A 15,745-nucleotide genomic window follows, 5' to 3' on the forward strand; every position below is an offset into this window, starting at 1 on the left:
TTTAAAGCTGGCTTTTGAGTAGAATTCGTGCAGCTAATGTTTGTGGAATGAGTAAACTGTGTTCAGCGACTATTGAATCTTCCCGCCGTTAATTTAAATTTGATTTTTTTTTTATGTATCCAGGGTGATCTTCGACGATGTGAGTAAGATTGACTATTCGTTTGATTTCTAATTGTGAATTTGATGATGTAGTTCAACATTTTTGCATCTTCTGCAACCCATACAAAGTCGCCGTTAATGGAAAAAATGCCGTAGATCGGCCGATGTTTGACTGCCGTCACTCGGCCAAGCATTGGCAATTAGTAATGGCCCAAACCTGGTTAATTACCAGCAGCCGTTTAATTTTTTAAACGACGCTGCCGATGGCTGGCCAATGAATGGCTGCTTACGACTGGCTGATTATCGGTTCGCAACGTTGGGCTAGTGTTGGTGAATCAGTGTTCCATGATTGATTGTTGTTGAAGTAGACTGAATAAGTAGATCATATAAAAGTATCATCTCAACATTAGTAGGTCCGTCCAGTAGCCAGTGTTCAGACCCAGCAATCAGAAGGACGGCAGTTCGCGCCCAGAGCCCAGCAGAATTTTCACCAAGTTTTTTTCACATCATTTACCCCACTTAAATAGTTTAAACGTTAATGATCATGAATTCTACTAGGATAATAAAAATAAAATTTTTTATTAATTAAATCTATTTGCTTGCTTGGCTGATTGCTGGCTACCATTAATCGGCCGATGGTCGAGCGCCATTAATGGGCCGAGGTTATCATCCCGACTATAAGCCGTTTATCGGCCAATGAAAATTTCCATTGCTGAGCCATTAATCGACATTCTTGGCCTAGTAATGGCCCAATCTAGGACCGATTTCCAAACTTTGTATGGGTAATTAAATGAAAATTATTGTATATAAAATAATTTTACTTTTTTGAAAATTTCAACTCTTGATATTAATCGTATACTCGGTGGACCGTTATGCCCTGGTCTTCTCTATATACAAATATAAAGATACATATAAAGTTGCTAATTTTAATATTAAATAAAAATTTAACCCAGGCTGCGAGGCATTGGCCAATGGTCACTACCCAAGGCTCAGCTTAATTTAATGAAACTATTGGACCAAGCCTCGGCTTAGACTTGGGCCAATGGTTAGCTGCCAAGACTTGGCTTAACGTAATCAAACCATTGGGTCGAGGCTTGGGCCAATGGTCAGCTGCCGAAGCTTGGCAAGTGACAACAGGGCCAAGGCTCGGCCTATAGTCAGCCTTGGCGATTCCTGCCTGAGTAGGGTATATCAAAGTTTTTTTAACATTTCGTTTAATTAGGGATAAACTACGAGAAAACTACGGAACGAGAAAATGAACTAGCGTGAGTCACGTATATATCCCGACTAGAAATTTTTATGTGAGACCTATTGGGCCTTTATTGGGCAGTCCCAGCTATGTCCCAATGGGGAAATCCCCAAGAGATCCCACTAGCGCATCCCTAATATATATTAAAAAAAATAATAAATTGGGAAAGAAAATTTCAGTTTGATCCGAAAAATGATTTAATGTGTTAGGAACATTACTTAGAGGAAGTATACATGAATTTAATTAATGAACAAATCCCGGTGACTGCTAGGCTCGAATAACCTGCATCCCTCCAATTCAAAGTCTTTGACGCTATCCACTGCGCTGACCCACGTATGTGATCGCGTTAGTGTAAATAGTATATTTATTATGACACCAAAGAATAACTGATAAAGATATAGAAACTCCGTGATGCAATGGTCGACGTACTCTTTGTATATATACATAGATATAGAGGGGCAAAACGGGGTACTTATAAATATATTAAGTTTTCGGGGACTCAAATACGTTGAATCTTTTTTTTTTTCTATGATATTCGAAGATTATAGAAAAAAATTAAAGCAGATACACTTGAAATCAAGGAAACGTATACTTACATACGAAATTGATTATATAAGTTCTAATTTCACTGAAATTATGAATCATTCTATCCAGATGTTTTTTGCAATAAATTTTCATGTAAAATCATAAATAGGGTGGACACAAGAATTTTTTTTCAAATTGGGTTTTCCTTTTATAGTCCCACATAAAACCGAATGGGGAAAAACTATGTAATTTTTTTTCACGTTGGGTTTTCCCACTTAGGTCCCACACAGAACCCAAGGGGAAAAACTAACTATGTAATTTTTTTTCACGTTGGGTTTTCCCACTTAGGTCCCACACAGAACCCAATGGGGAAAAAAATGCTATTATTTTTCATTTTCACGGTGGGATCTCCCACTAAGATCCCCCACAAGCCCCAATAGGATAAAACTTACATAATAATTTAATTTCTTTTCGATTCGGATTTCCCAATTGGGTTTTTATTGGGTCCTCATATCGATTTCCCTATTGGGCATACCTTATTGGAACCCAATAAGGTCCACATGTATACTCTGGGCGATCCCATAGTACTTTCTAGTCGGGTATCGTCATGAACGCTACGGCGCACGTTTTCTGTATCTTTAGACACTTCGTTAAAATATATGCATAATTTTGACCATTTTGTTATAAAAAAACATATTTGTAATGCACTTTTTCGTTGGATTTTTTCGGTTGTCATACTTTTAGCATATTTGGAATCATTCTGTGAAAAAATTAGTCGGCCAGGAATTATGACCAGCACAAATCTCTATCTCGACTGGACTATAATGAAAAATAATAATTTTCTATTCCCAAATTTAGTATAATCATTATTTTTTACCGCTCGTATTTAGAGTTCTTTTAGTAACATTAGACTTAGAATATAAGATTTTATTGGCTAATAAATAAACGACAAAATAATGAGGCGATTCAACTTTGTATTACATTTAATCATATCATTGAAGTTTTAACATGTTTTATATACATTTGTTAACATAAAACTTATTCATGCAATAAAATATCGTCTTTTTTTTTATTTTGTATACCTATCAATTAGTTTGTAGATATTATATCTAAGAGTTTTGTTCCACAAAAATGATATGCATGCGACGCGTCGTTTTATTTAAATTGAAAACGACGTAAAAGTATTTAGTTAATTATGTATATATGTATATAATGAATATACACATTTATATTTTTATTTCTTTTCAGTTTTACCCTTCGAAATGTTACTATATGTTAAAAAAAAAATCTCATCAAGTTTGAGCTCAAAAACTTAAGTTTAAGAGGTTCATTCAAGAATTTTGAAAATATTTAAAAAATCGCTTGTTTCTTTAAAAAAAAATTATTTTTTTTGACGTATGATAAATTTTACAACACGGAAAAAAGAGCAGTTGGAAAATTACAGTTTCTACATTAAAAACAGGCCTTCCGGACAAAAATCTTCAAATATGAAAGTTTAAACTGTAATTTTGGAAATTTGTTATAGTAATAAAATTAATACAATTTTTAACAGCAAATTTTACAAGTTAAAATTTAATCTTAGTTCAATAAATCTTAAAAATATTATTTATTTATTAGTTTGAATTTTTGCTTTATTTAAAAATTAAAAGTTGATAGGTAAAACTGTAAAAATTAAGATTTATTGGTGATGTATTGATCTTTTATTTATAATTGATGGTGTAATATGATCTTTTATTTATAAAAATAAATATTTAATGTCAATTTATATCTGTATTATAAAAAATAATTTAATAAAACTATAAATATTGTTATTTTTACATTTTATAGACATGTAATTAAATACCCTAATAGCAATGGAAGTGGGTAAGATTCTTTGGCAAGATACTTGGAGAAGCACTTTGTAAAGAATCGGACAATTCTTGACCAAGACTCTTGATCAAGATTTTTTATCCAGACTGGCGGCAGACTTGGACCAGTCTGTAACTAGAATTTGACCAGATTCTTGGCCCAGAGTCTTGACATGGACTTGCGCGAGAAACGCAAAAGACGACGAGCGCGCACCTATTCCCCTCGTTTCCACTTGAATGTGAAAAGTATAGTATTGCAGTGGTTCTCATTTATAGTCTAGTCAACAAGTTTGAAAATGTTATTTTTTTACAATTACGCATTGAGTTTGTAGAAATCCTTAAAAAAATTGATTTCCAGAATTTTTTAGCACTTAAAAAATTTCGGAAGTTTTTTAAAAGATTAAGATGAAAAATTAAAATTATAAATAATGGGAATAGAATTCCGGAAGTTGTGACAATTTCATAGAAAATTACTTCTTCTTTAATAATCGTTTTTTAATTTTACGCTTCCTCTATTAATTCTTGAGTTATTGCTAATAATCAGAGTCTGTCGTTTTTTCTATTTGATTTTGACTTATAAAAATTGCTATTTTTATTTGTAAAAAAAAATGTCTTGTCAAATTTAATAACAAATTCAATAAGCTGTCACTCGTATTTATAAAAAACTAGATTCATTTTCTACAGAGAACTCACTTCTCGACTACAGTATTGTACACTCGTTGTCATTAATGCCTGGTCCCCTGTATGGCTAAGATTCTATAGTCTGGGGGACCAGGCATTAATGACAACGAGTGTAAATAAAACTATTGTAGAATGAGAACCTCTACTCTATAGGATAGTCCCAAAGTTTAGCAATAGATGGCCCCAGATTTCTGGTCAAATTCTGACCTCAGTCTGGCTCAAGTCTTGACCAATACTCTTGGTCAAGAATCTGGACCAATTCTTGTACAATTCTTGATCTAAAATCTTTCTATAGTATCTTGATCCATGCTGGCACAAGGCTTTTACCAAATTGCTACTAAGGTGGATAACCCCGTTCGTACACGGAGAGATATTTATGGTAACAATTACAATATATTATGGTAATGGTTCCCATAATGCATGGTAACCGGTTTTTTTGAAATGTTGATTATAGGAACAGAAACCATATATATTATGGTAATCATTCCCATAATTATGGGTATAATTTCTATAAGCCCGGGAAAAAATGTTCAGGCCTGATCAGACATGAGCAGGCATGAGTCTTCAGGCCTGATCAGACATGAAAAATGATCATGCCTGACCAGGCCTGATCAGGCATGTTCAGGTCTGATCAGGTCTGTTCATGCCCATTCTGGTAAAACAATTATATATAAAAAATGGTCCTATATAATTATATATAATTATGCATAACTATATACAATTATATATAATTATTTCTATAAAAATGAAAAAAAAAATAAAAAATATGGGAGTGTTTAGGATTCGAACCGTGGACCTTGCGCTTGAAAGTTCGCCTCGTTACCTGTTGACCTAAGAGATTGAGTTGAAAAATAGGTATCGTACGAACTTCAAGTACTGAAAGTCTTAAGACTCATGCCTGTTCATGTCTGATCAGGTCTGATCCTTTTTTCCCGGGTTATACGTGATAGATTCTTTGTCAAAAAAATTTTATATCTATGAACAGACATGAACAGACATGACCAGGCATGGGCAGGTATGATCAGTCCTGAGCGTAGTTAACGCTTCAGACATGAACAACCATGAACAGCCATGAACAGACATGATCAGGCATGATCAGACCTGACTGTATTTAACGCTTCCGACATGAACAGCCATGAACAGTCATGAACAGACATGATCAGGCCTGACTGTATTTAACGCTTCAGGCATGAACAGACATGGACAGGCATGGAAAGGTAAGATCAGGCCTGAACGCATATAACGCTTCAGACATGAACAGACATGGTCAGGCATGAACAGACATGAACAGCCATGAACAGGCCTGAGTGTATTTAACGCCTCAGACATGGATAGGCATGGACAGGTATGATCAGGCCTGATCATGTCTAATTTCAGGCCTGATCATACATGAACAGGCATGATCAGGTCTAATTTCAGGCCTGATCATACTTGAACAGGCATGGTCAGGCCTGATCATTTTTTCCCGGGAGGTATCGGAATAGTTTCTATGGAATTATGGAAATCGTTACTATGTAACTATGGTAATGGTTACCGTAATATTATGGTTACGGTTACTATAATATTATGGCAACGGTTATCATAATGTTATGGTAACGATTACTATAATATTATAGTAATGATAACTACAATATATGGGTACCGGTCCTATAATCAACATTTCAAAAACACCGGTTACCATGCATTATGGGAACCACTCCCATAATATATTGTAATTTTTACCATAAATTTATCTCCGTGTTAATTATAGGAACGGTACCCATATATTGTAGTTATCATTACTATAATATTATGGTAACCATTACCATACTATTATGGTAATGGTTACCATAATGTTATAGTAACCATTACCATAACATTATGGTAATCCTGGCGATTTTGAATCACCCTGGAAACACCCTGGAATCACGGTGGATCCACGGTGGTTAGACGGTGTACCCACCCTGATTCCACGTACACCGCGTAATCACCGTGAAATCAGGGTGGGTACACCGTGTAACCATCCTGGTAACACCGTGTAACCACCGTGGAATCAGGATGATAAAATGGCACAAAACCACCGTGTAACCATCCTGGATCCACCGTGATTCTACCGAGTTTCCAGGCTGTTTCCAGGGTGATTCAAAACCGCCAGGGAACCATCACCATAATAGTATGGTAATGGTTACCATAATATATAGGATTTATTCCCATATGCACTCAGGAATCGTTACAATGTGGTTATAGGATTGGTTCCTATTTGCTTATGGGAACTATTCCTAAGAGTATGGTAATCATTACCATAATTCTATTACCATGCGATATGGGAACTGTTACCATAATAATGGGAATTGTCCCCATACTTATGGGAACTTTTCCTAGAAAATATGGGCCTGTATCCCATAATTCCAAGTAATCATTACCATAACGGTATGGGATGATATTTCATAAACATACTAGGAACGGTTACCATAAATTTCTCTCCGTGTAGTAGGTTAGAATTTGAGGGTCAACAACGTCTTCACACCTTTAAAATTGAGCCTAGTTATTGACCCTCAAATTTTAGCAACAAAACTCATTTTAATATGTTTTATCCGTATATTAAAATACATTTTAATTAAATATTGATCTATCCATACATTTTTAATTAAATTTTTTTACTGACATGATAATTAGTGCACAGATTCAATTGTCGCACCTTCTAACGTCAACTGCTTAGACTACACTTAAAAAATGGTTTCGTCAGCCACCTCCGACTAAATCAATTTTTTTTATTCAGTTAATAATTTCTATGTTTTTTAAATTGCCATTAATTAGGCTCAGAATAGATAACTATAAATTAAGAAAAAATCGATTTTCTTATTAAAGTTATAGTTTTTTAAGTAAGTTAGAAAAAAGTTAAAAAGGTCAGAAACTGGATCATGGTCAACAACAGGGTTTTTTACCTTATGTGTATGTTTTTTTTAATTTTTCTGAAAATTTTAATTTTTTTCAAAATGTTAATTTTTTTTTCAAAATTTGATTTTTTTTTATTTCAATTTTTTTCAAAAAAAATTTTCTTCACAACTTTTATTCCGAGGACTTCAAAAATTTTTTTAGTGTATACTCGGTGTAAACACTGTATATATCGTGCGCATATACACCGTGTAAATTCAGTGTAAACTTTGAGTGTATTTGGTGTATACTCAATATGCAATAAATACTCAGACATGAGTTCAATTTTTCAACTGCTCTTTTTTCCGTATACGTAGAGTAAGCTGAATCTTATATAAAAAAAATGATCTAAAGATTCCGTCTTAATTAAGAAATCTCGAAGGTCATATATATATGTGTGTGACTGATTAAAAAAAACGACTATTTTTTAACTTCCCGCTATGAAAATTTGCAATTTTCATAGCGGGAAGTTATTGGTCTCGGTCCGATTTTCGAAAATCGAGATTTCAATAGATTTCAACGTATTAAGATCTGAGGAAGCTATTCTGACTATTTCTGGACGTCTGCGCGTGTGTGTGTGTGTGTGTGTGTGTGTGTGTGTGTGTGTGTGTGTGTGTGTGTGCATGTGAACTTTGTTTATCTGAAGATATCTTTGGAACGAATCAACCGATTTGAACGTTCTTCATGGCAATCGAAAGGGCTCACCGACTTGAAATTGATTAGATTTTGGAGTTGATCGGTCATGTAGTTCACAAGTTATGAGAAAAATAAAAATAAAAAATTTTTTTTTTTACGTTTTTTGCGTATAAATCATAAACGACTTGACCGATTCGCCCTAATATGTAATCAGTTCTTTATTGGCAAGCTTTTTTGATTGCCATCACGAACGCTTGAATCAGTTCATTCGTTCTAACAAAAATTTACAAGCTCCCTGAACTCGAAAACAGCGGGCAGTTTTGGGACTGGCCTGCAGGGTCAGGCGGTTTTCAAAATTTTTTTTCTCGATAACTCTTCCGACGAACCTATCAATATCATACACTCGGACATCATCGTGAAATTAGTCAGAATAACTTCCTAGAACCTCAAAACGTTAATATCTGATAGAAATTCGGTTTTCGGAAATCGTACTGAAACCAATAACTTACCGAATTTTTGAAAATTTTAAAGTTTCTTAGCGGGAAGTTAAAAAAATTGTCGATTTTTTTGAATTGATCTAATACATGATATATATATATATATATATATATATATATATATATATATCTCTTGGAAAAGATGAAAGATAAGATAACATATTGATACCAACTGTGATATTCCTATCTGTTATTAACACAGCGTTTGAAGTGATTCACTAATTTATAACTGATTGCTTTATAAATCAATGGATTACTTTGAATATGAATTAAAACCAGATATCTAGTAATATTTTCACTGTGCTTCACCTTCCCTCATATAATTGTTTCTGAAAAATTTCAGTAAAATAATTAACGTGCGTTGATGTTAGTGCGTATTTTTTCATATAGACTTTTTATAGCTTCATTTTATTTATTATTATAACATTTTTCTTTTTAAATACTTTTTACTCAACATTAAATAATTTTTTTTTATAATAAGATTATCACTTTCATAGTAATATTATGTCGTTTATAATCAATAATGGTATTACTTTCATTGTTCACTTTCTTGTTTTTTTTTATTAAAATTATAAATGGTTTATTAAAAAACGAAATTGATAAAAATAAGGGAAATCGCAAAAAAAATATTTAATCTGATTTTTTTCTTAAATTAAATGTTAATAGATGAAAATACTATAATTACTTAGATCTGAAGGATAAATTAAAAATTGTTACTAAGAGTGGTTTTAATGAATTTAAGCATTATAATGCTATATTTGCGTTTTCAAATAACTTTCCATAAACTTTTTGGGTGAAATTAAAAAAAATCGTCAAATGAAAAAATACTAGAAGAATTAAATGTTTCCTATTTTATAAAATGTTTTATGAAGCCAGTGCTAATTTGGTTTTTAATTATACTTTTATTAATTTTTTTTACTAATTTTCTCTTAATTTATTCAAGCATTTGGCCTCAATTGAAAAAGTAAGTCAACAACGCTCTCGTCAGCTAAAGTTGAAGTATCTCCTACATTACGATCACCAATTGCAATTTTTCTAAGTATTCTTCGCATTATTTTTCCTGAGCGTGTTTTAGGCAGGCCTGGAGCATGTTGAACTACATCTGGTTGTGCAAATGGTCCAATCCGTTCTCTTACTGTAAATTCAAATAATTATGATTAATATAAAATTATTAATTAATAATTCTGTTTCTTGTTAGTCTTACTTTTTTTTTTAAGTTCATCTTGCAATTGTTTGTCAAAGTTTTTTCCCTCATTAGTTGTAATAAAACAGTAAAGACATTGCCCTTTTATTGGATGAGGCTTACTGACAACTGCCGCTTCAGCAACTGCTGTGTGTTCTGCTAAAACACTTTCTACTTCAGCCGTTGACATAAGATGTCCAGAAACGTTGAGCATGTCATCAATTCGACCGGTAACCCAAAAATAACCATCAGCATCACGTCTTGCTCCTAAAAAATTTTTCGCAAATTGAAAGCTTTTACTTTTTTCGAAATTAAAAAAAAAAAACAATGAATAATTATAGTTGGATTAGCGAAATTTGGCGCTTTGGTATTTACCCCCATCATCAAGGTGCAATGTGTTAGATATTAAATTCAGATGGTTAGGGTAAAAACTGATAATATCCGAAACGCAAAGTCTTACTAATCCAACTATACAAAGATTGATTGTAATAAAATATTAAGATATTAGTAATTGCATAACTTCAGAATGAAGTAAGTTCGTAATTTATATAGTCTTTAAAGTGAAAATTTTTTTAAAAATTCTTGTTTTTATTGCCATATTAAAAATTTTAATTTAATAAAATGCCTATCGAAAAAGTTAAAGCGCGACAAATTTTTGATTCACGAGGTGAGCCTACTTTAGAAGTCGACTTAATAACGGATATTGGGCTCTTTAGATCTTCAGTACCATGTACCCCTTCATCAAATTTAAACGAAGCTTTAGATCTTCGTGATAATAATGCAATAATTTTTAATGGACGTTCAGTTTTGAATGCAGTCGAAAATATTAATAATATAATAGCTCCAGAGCTAATAAAAAGTCGATTTGAAGTTTGTCAACAGCGAGAAATTGATTTACTTATGATAAAGCTAGATGGTTCAAAAAATAAATCGAAGCTCGGGGCAAACGCTATTCTAGGAGTGTCAATGGCTTGTTGTAAAGCAGGTGCCATTAAAGGGCGTATTCCTTTATATAGGTATATAAGTCGATTAGCAGATACTCAACCAATCATTCCAGTCCCTATGTTTAATATTATCAATGGTGGAAAGTTAGCAGGAAATTCTTTGATTTGTCAAGATTTTATGATTATGCCAACAGGTTTGATTACTTTGTAATAAAAAAAAAAAAAATGAATATAAAGTTTATGTGTTAAAGCTATAAAACTTTTTAATTATTATCAGGTGCTGAATCTTTTAAAGAAGCTATAAAAATGGGTATAGAAGTATTTAAAATACTTGAAAAAATGATTGCTGAATCTGAAGAATTAAAAGTTCCTTTAACTGTTGGCAACGAGGGAGGTTTTTCTCCGCAAATTGAAGAAGATTCAGAAGCTTTAAGTATGATTGTAGAAGCTATTAAAGCTGCTGGTTATGAAGGAAAAGTAAAAATTGCCATAGATATGTCAGCGAGCTCTTTTTGCAAAGATGGTATTTTTTTTCCTTAATTTTGTTGTATATAACTAAATTATAATATTCAAAGAACTTATAATGAGATACTATCCTTATTGCATTTATCAAAGGACAATATGATCTTCAGTTCAAGACAGAAGATACAGATCCTGATGATTATATAGAGGCTCAAGCATTAAAAGATCGATATCTCGAAATTTTAACAGATTTTCCACAGTTGGTATCAATTAAGGACCCATTTGATCAAGACGATTGGGATGGTTGGCTTATGTTATCAGACCAGTCGATTCAAATTGTAGCGGACGATTTGACCGCAATGAATTCGGAAAGGATTGAAGAAGCCACGGAGCGAGGAGCAGGAAATTGTTTAACAATAAGATTGCCTCAAGCTGGAACAGTTACGGAAGCTATTGATTGTTTTAAAATGGCACGATCAAGTGGTTGGTCAACAATTGTAAGTGCAGGTTATGGTGAAACTGAAGATTGTTTTGTAGCGGATTTTGTCGTTGGATTATCAGCAGGACAATTTAAAGCTGGTGCGATTTGTAGAGGAGAGAGGATTTCAAAATATAATCAAATTCTGAGGATTGAAGAAGAACTCGGTCAAGGAGCTAAGTATGCTGGAGAGATGTTCAAGAACCCATTGTCATTAATAAGTCATTCAGAAAATCATCAGAAAGACGAAAAAAAAAAAAAAAAATCAAAGAAAACATATTAAAATTGAATTTAGATTATTTTGCAGATGTATTTACCATCTCCTGTACAGTAGAAGCCATTAAATTTATCAAAATATGCAGTTTCGAAGCGTTCGTGATTTCCATAAAGTGATCTCATCATACCTGGCCAAGGCTGTCGGAAGACTAAATATCCCTCACCTTCACCTTCAATTATTTTACCATCTTCATCTAAAAGTTCTGGGAGTACACCAAAAAATGGGAATGTCTGTAAAATATAAGTAATGATAAATAAATTTATAATAAAAATATATTTTTTTAATATCAAAGTTATACGAACTGCTGATCCAGGTTTCATTGGCGTAGCTCCCGGAAGTGGTGTTATGACATGTCCTCCAGTTTCTGTTTGCCAAAATGTATCTGCAATACTACATTTACCCTGACCAATTAAATTATAAAACCACAACCAAGCCTCAGAATTAATTGGTTCTCCAACTGACCCAAGAACCTAAAGAAATGATTTTGAATTTTGATTGTAAATTTTTCTCAAATTTGAAAAATAGATTAAAATTGTTTAAGTATTATAACTATACCTTAAGGGACCTAAGATTATATTTTTTTATTAAATCATCTCCAAATTTCATTAAACTTCTGATGGCTGTCGGTGCTGTGTAAAATTGTGAAACTTTATATTTTTCAATCACCGACCAGTATCTATCGTTTTGTGGATAAAATGGTGTCCCTTCAAACTGTAACAAAATAATTTAAAACTAAAATATTTGTTAAATTATAAATAAATTATTTACCAACACTGAAGTTGCAGCATTAGCTAATGGGCCGTACACTACATATGTATGACCCGTAATCCAACCAATATCTGCCGTACACCAATAAATATCATTTGGTTTATAATCAAAGACGTATTTAAATGTTGTGGCAGCGTAAATTAAGTAACCAGCGGTAGTGTGAAGAACGCCTTTTGGTTTCCCAGTTGAACCACTTAACAAATTAATTTTATATTGCAATAATTATTATTAATTATAATGAACTAATATATTTTATAATTACTATTTAAAGATGTATCTTTGTATACCTAGTGTAAAGAATGAAAAGAGGATCTTCAGCTGCAACCCAAACTGGATAACAACTTGCTTCAGCATCTTCCATTTCTTCGTGCCACCAACAATCGCGGTCGTCATCCCACGAAAGATTCATTTCATTGCTCCTTCCATTAGTGGTCCCGTTGTTAATATTTTTTGTTTTCTCTAGAATTAATGAGTTATCGAATTTTAATAAAAATATTATGGGAAACGGTTGACAATCGATTTACGTACCGTAAATCGAAACTCGTTTCGAAAGCGAAAAGTTGCATTCTCACCCCCGTCTGATGTGCTTCCTGGAGGACTGGTCACACGCCGTAGATGTGATACAACAATACAAGATTCCACCTTATGATCATGAGATTTAACTTTAGCCATTGCTTGATCACAAATTGATTTTAGGTTCAAAAATTTTGGACCACGCCAAACACCATCTGCCGTTAATAGAACCTTGGCTTTAGAATCCAACACTCTTTCAGCTAACGAATCTGATGAGTAACCAGCAAACTAAAATAAAAATAATAATATTTGTTATTATATATATTTCATGACATAGAATTCTTCATTGTTTTTATTTTAATATAAACTTTAGAACTTACAATAACACTATGGACGGCGCCAATTCTAGTACAGGCAAGCATTGCAATTGGCAATTCTAAAATCATTGGCATATAAATTGCTACTCGATCACCTTTTTGAACACCTTTAGATTTGAGGACGTTGGCAAATTTACAAGTTTCTTCAAGCAATTTTCGGTAAGTCAATCGTGAATAATCTTCAATATCGTTACCTTCCCTGAAATTTGGTTAAAAAAAAAACATTCTATTTTTATATTATGAAAAAGATATGAAAAGAAAATTTTCATTAATTTTCAATAATATCTTGTCCTAGCATAGAAAACAAAATTACCAAATATGTAATAAATATTGTTAGAATTGAATCAATTTTGTTGTTAGTAACTTTATAGAATATTAAAAAATATTAACGTTGAAAAGCCGTTAAATATTATAATAAACGAAACAATTTTTTTTTTCTGTGGGATTTCATTCAAAATTATTATGAATAATTATAAAATGTTTAATGAATGACAAAATTTTAAAATGAGCTACCCGGGGAAAAAAAATACATATAATTCTATATAATTATACAGAATTATATGTAACCATACAGAATTATATATAATTATATATAATGCCATAAAAAAATCACAAATGATTATATATAATCTCACGTAATTATATACGGTTATATATAATTAACAAGCAATCTCCAGATTCTATAATAGGTACATGTGTTTTACTAAAGCTTGAATTTTTAAATAACTTGTCATTTTACTATGTTCTGCTTTCAATTGTTCGATTAAAAAAATACAATTCATTTTCACTTTTAACGAAAAACTTTCTTCAAAAAAATATCTCTCATACTAAGAAATAAAAACACTTTAAGCAATTAAAAATTTTTCAATTTAAGCATAAAAATATGTCGATTTGAAAAAAAAAAATTTTGACATAAAATAAAAATATCAAGATAATTATTTACTTGGTGCAAGATAATTTTGATTTTCCAGATTTTTCTGGATTCGAGTTAACTGTTTTTTCTATGTAGTTATAATTTACAAAAACATCAGATAATTGTAAAATGTATTTTTGATCAATGCTAAAAGTTAAAATTATTTTATAATATAAAAATTAGGGTGTGCCGAAAAACAACATTTTTTTTTTTGGCACCACCAGAAATTGATTAAGGACGTTCCCACCGAAATCACTTTTCTTACAATCTTCCTGAAACTTTGAATACACATACTTTGAAGTATATTTTAAGCGTAGAAATTTTACAAAATAGCCCTTGCGGTACTAAATTTGTAATTATTGACTAATTAAATTTGCATATTTAACATGTGAACCCTACCCCGATCAATGTTGTAGCACACGTTTTCTTGAATAAAAATAGAAATTTTCTTACGATTGTTTTAAAAAACTGAAAATCATTAATTGAAGATATAAAGAATATGTTCCTGTAAAAATAAGAAAAATAAGCGGTATTTATTTTGTTGTAAAAAATTCTAAAAGTTAGCTACTCTTAACAGTTTGCGAATTTTCTGTCGTTGCTTGAATCATGAGAGATAGCGACTTAGCAACGTTACACTTGGCGGGAAGTTTGAAATTTGGAATTTTATGTTGAGCTGTTTCATGAATTTCTTCTTGATTTTTTTGCTTTTAGCCTCAGACATACTTGCTAAGGCTTTGGTTATTTTAGCACTAAGCTTTTTTAAATAAATATTTACTTACAATCACCAATATAAAAGTAACCTCTAAAAATTTTTCAAAACATTTAAGGTCATTCTCAAACAGTACCCCCCACTTTTTAAAAATCTTCAATGACTTTCACCTGTCATTAGCGTATCAAATTTTTATTAATTAATTAGAAAAAAAAATTAAAGCATTAATTGAAAATTTTGCCGACATATAGACTTAAAAAAAAATTGTTTCCACTTGATATCAATTAGGAGTTAAACAAAATTCGTTAAATAAATTTCAGTAAAATTATCATGTCAATTTTATAATTCGAATTTTTAAATTTTGTTGGTTAAAATTTATTCAACAAATTTCGTTTAACTCCCAACTGATATCAATTGTAAGTAATTTTTTTTAAATTCTATATCTTAACGAAATTACGACTACGTTGTCTTTTTTTCAATTAAGGTTTTAATTTTTTTTTTAATTAATTAATAAAATTTTAATACGGTTATGACAGTTGAAAGTCATTGCATATTTCTAAAAAGTGGGGGGTACTGTCTAAGAATGCCCTTAAATTCTACGACAAGCGTCTTCACATAAGAATAAACAGAGGAAAGAAAACCACGTTGCCAGATCGGAGAATCAACGCAATGAG

The 15,745-nt window shown here is 31.7% G+C and overlaps 2 protein-coding genes across 2 annotated transcripts in view; one reads left to right on the forward strand and one right to left on the reverse strand.

The window, feature by feature from the left end:
- Positions 1-4,321: 4,321 nt before the first annotated feature.
- The window catches only part of LOC130669378 (acetyl-coenzyme A synthetase), a 29,384-nt gene continuing 17,960 nt past the window's right edge, over positions 4,322-15,745 (reverse strand). The window contains exons 4-12 of the mRNA XM_057472280.1: positions 13,453-13,648; positions 13,132-13,360; positions 12,847-13,018; positions 12,560-12,752; positions 12,347-12,502; positions 12,094-12,261; positions 11,832-12,021; positions 9,652-9,897; positions 4,322-9,582 (exon numbers count right to left, since the gene is read on the reverse strand). Coding sequence (XP_057328263.1) covers positions 9,386-9,582; positions 9,652-9,897; positions 11,832-12,021; positions 12,094-12,261; positions 12,347-12,502; positions 12,560-12,752; positions 12,847-13,018; positions 13,132-13,360; positions 13,453-13,648 — 1,747 coding nt within the window. The 3' untranslated portion in view covers positions 4,322-9,385. The remainder of the gene's footprint in view (positions 9,583-9,651; positions 9,898-11,831; positions 12,022-12,093; positions 12,262-12,346; positions 12,503-12,559; positions 12,753-12,846; positions 13,019-13,131; positions 13,361-13,452; positions 13,649-15,745) is intronic.
- LOC130669444 (enolase-like) lies at positions 10,177-11,834 on the forward strand. The gene is made up of 3 exons (XM_057472401.1): positions 10,177-10,768; positions 10,852-11,097; positions 11,190-11,834. The coding sequence occupies exons 1-3, from the start codon at positions 10,252-10,254 to the stop codon at positions 11,795-11,797; spliced, it is 1,371 nt and encodes a 456-aa protein (XP_057328384.1). The 5' UTR covers positions 10,177-10,251; the 3' UTR covers positions 11,798-11,834.

Source organism: Microplitis mediator, chromosome 1 (assembly GCF_029852145.1).
Source record: "Microplitis mediator isolate UGA2020A chromosome 1, iyMicMedi2.1, whole genome shotgun sequence".
NCBI lineage: Eukaryota > Metazoa > Arthropoda > Insecta > Hymenoptera > Braconidae > Microplitis > Microplitis mediator.

What these genes read in the sequence shown, in the direction of transcription:
- LOC130669444 (XM_057472401.1), top strand. Translation starts at nt 10,252, where the DNA reads ATGCCTATCGAAAAAGTTAAAGCGCGACAAATTTTTGATTCACGAGGT. An exon ending in TTTTATGATTATGCCAACAG is followed by an intron (nt 10,769 to 10,851) that starts GTTTGATTACTT and finishes AATTATTATCAG; the next exon opens with GTGCTGAATCTTTTAAAGAA. An exon ending in GAGCTCTTTTTGCAAAGATG is followed by an intron (nt 11,098 to 11,189) that starts GTATTTTTTTTC and finishes CATTTATCAAAG; the next exon opens with GACAATATGATCTTCAGTTC.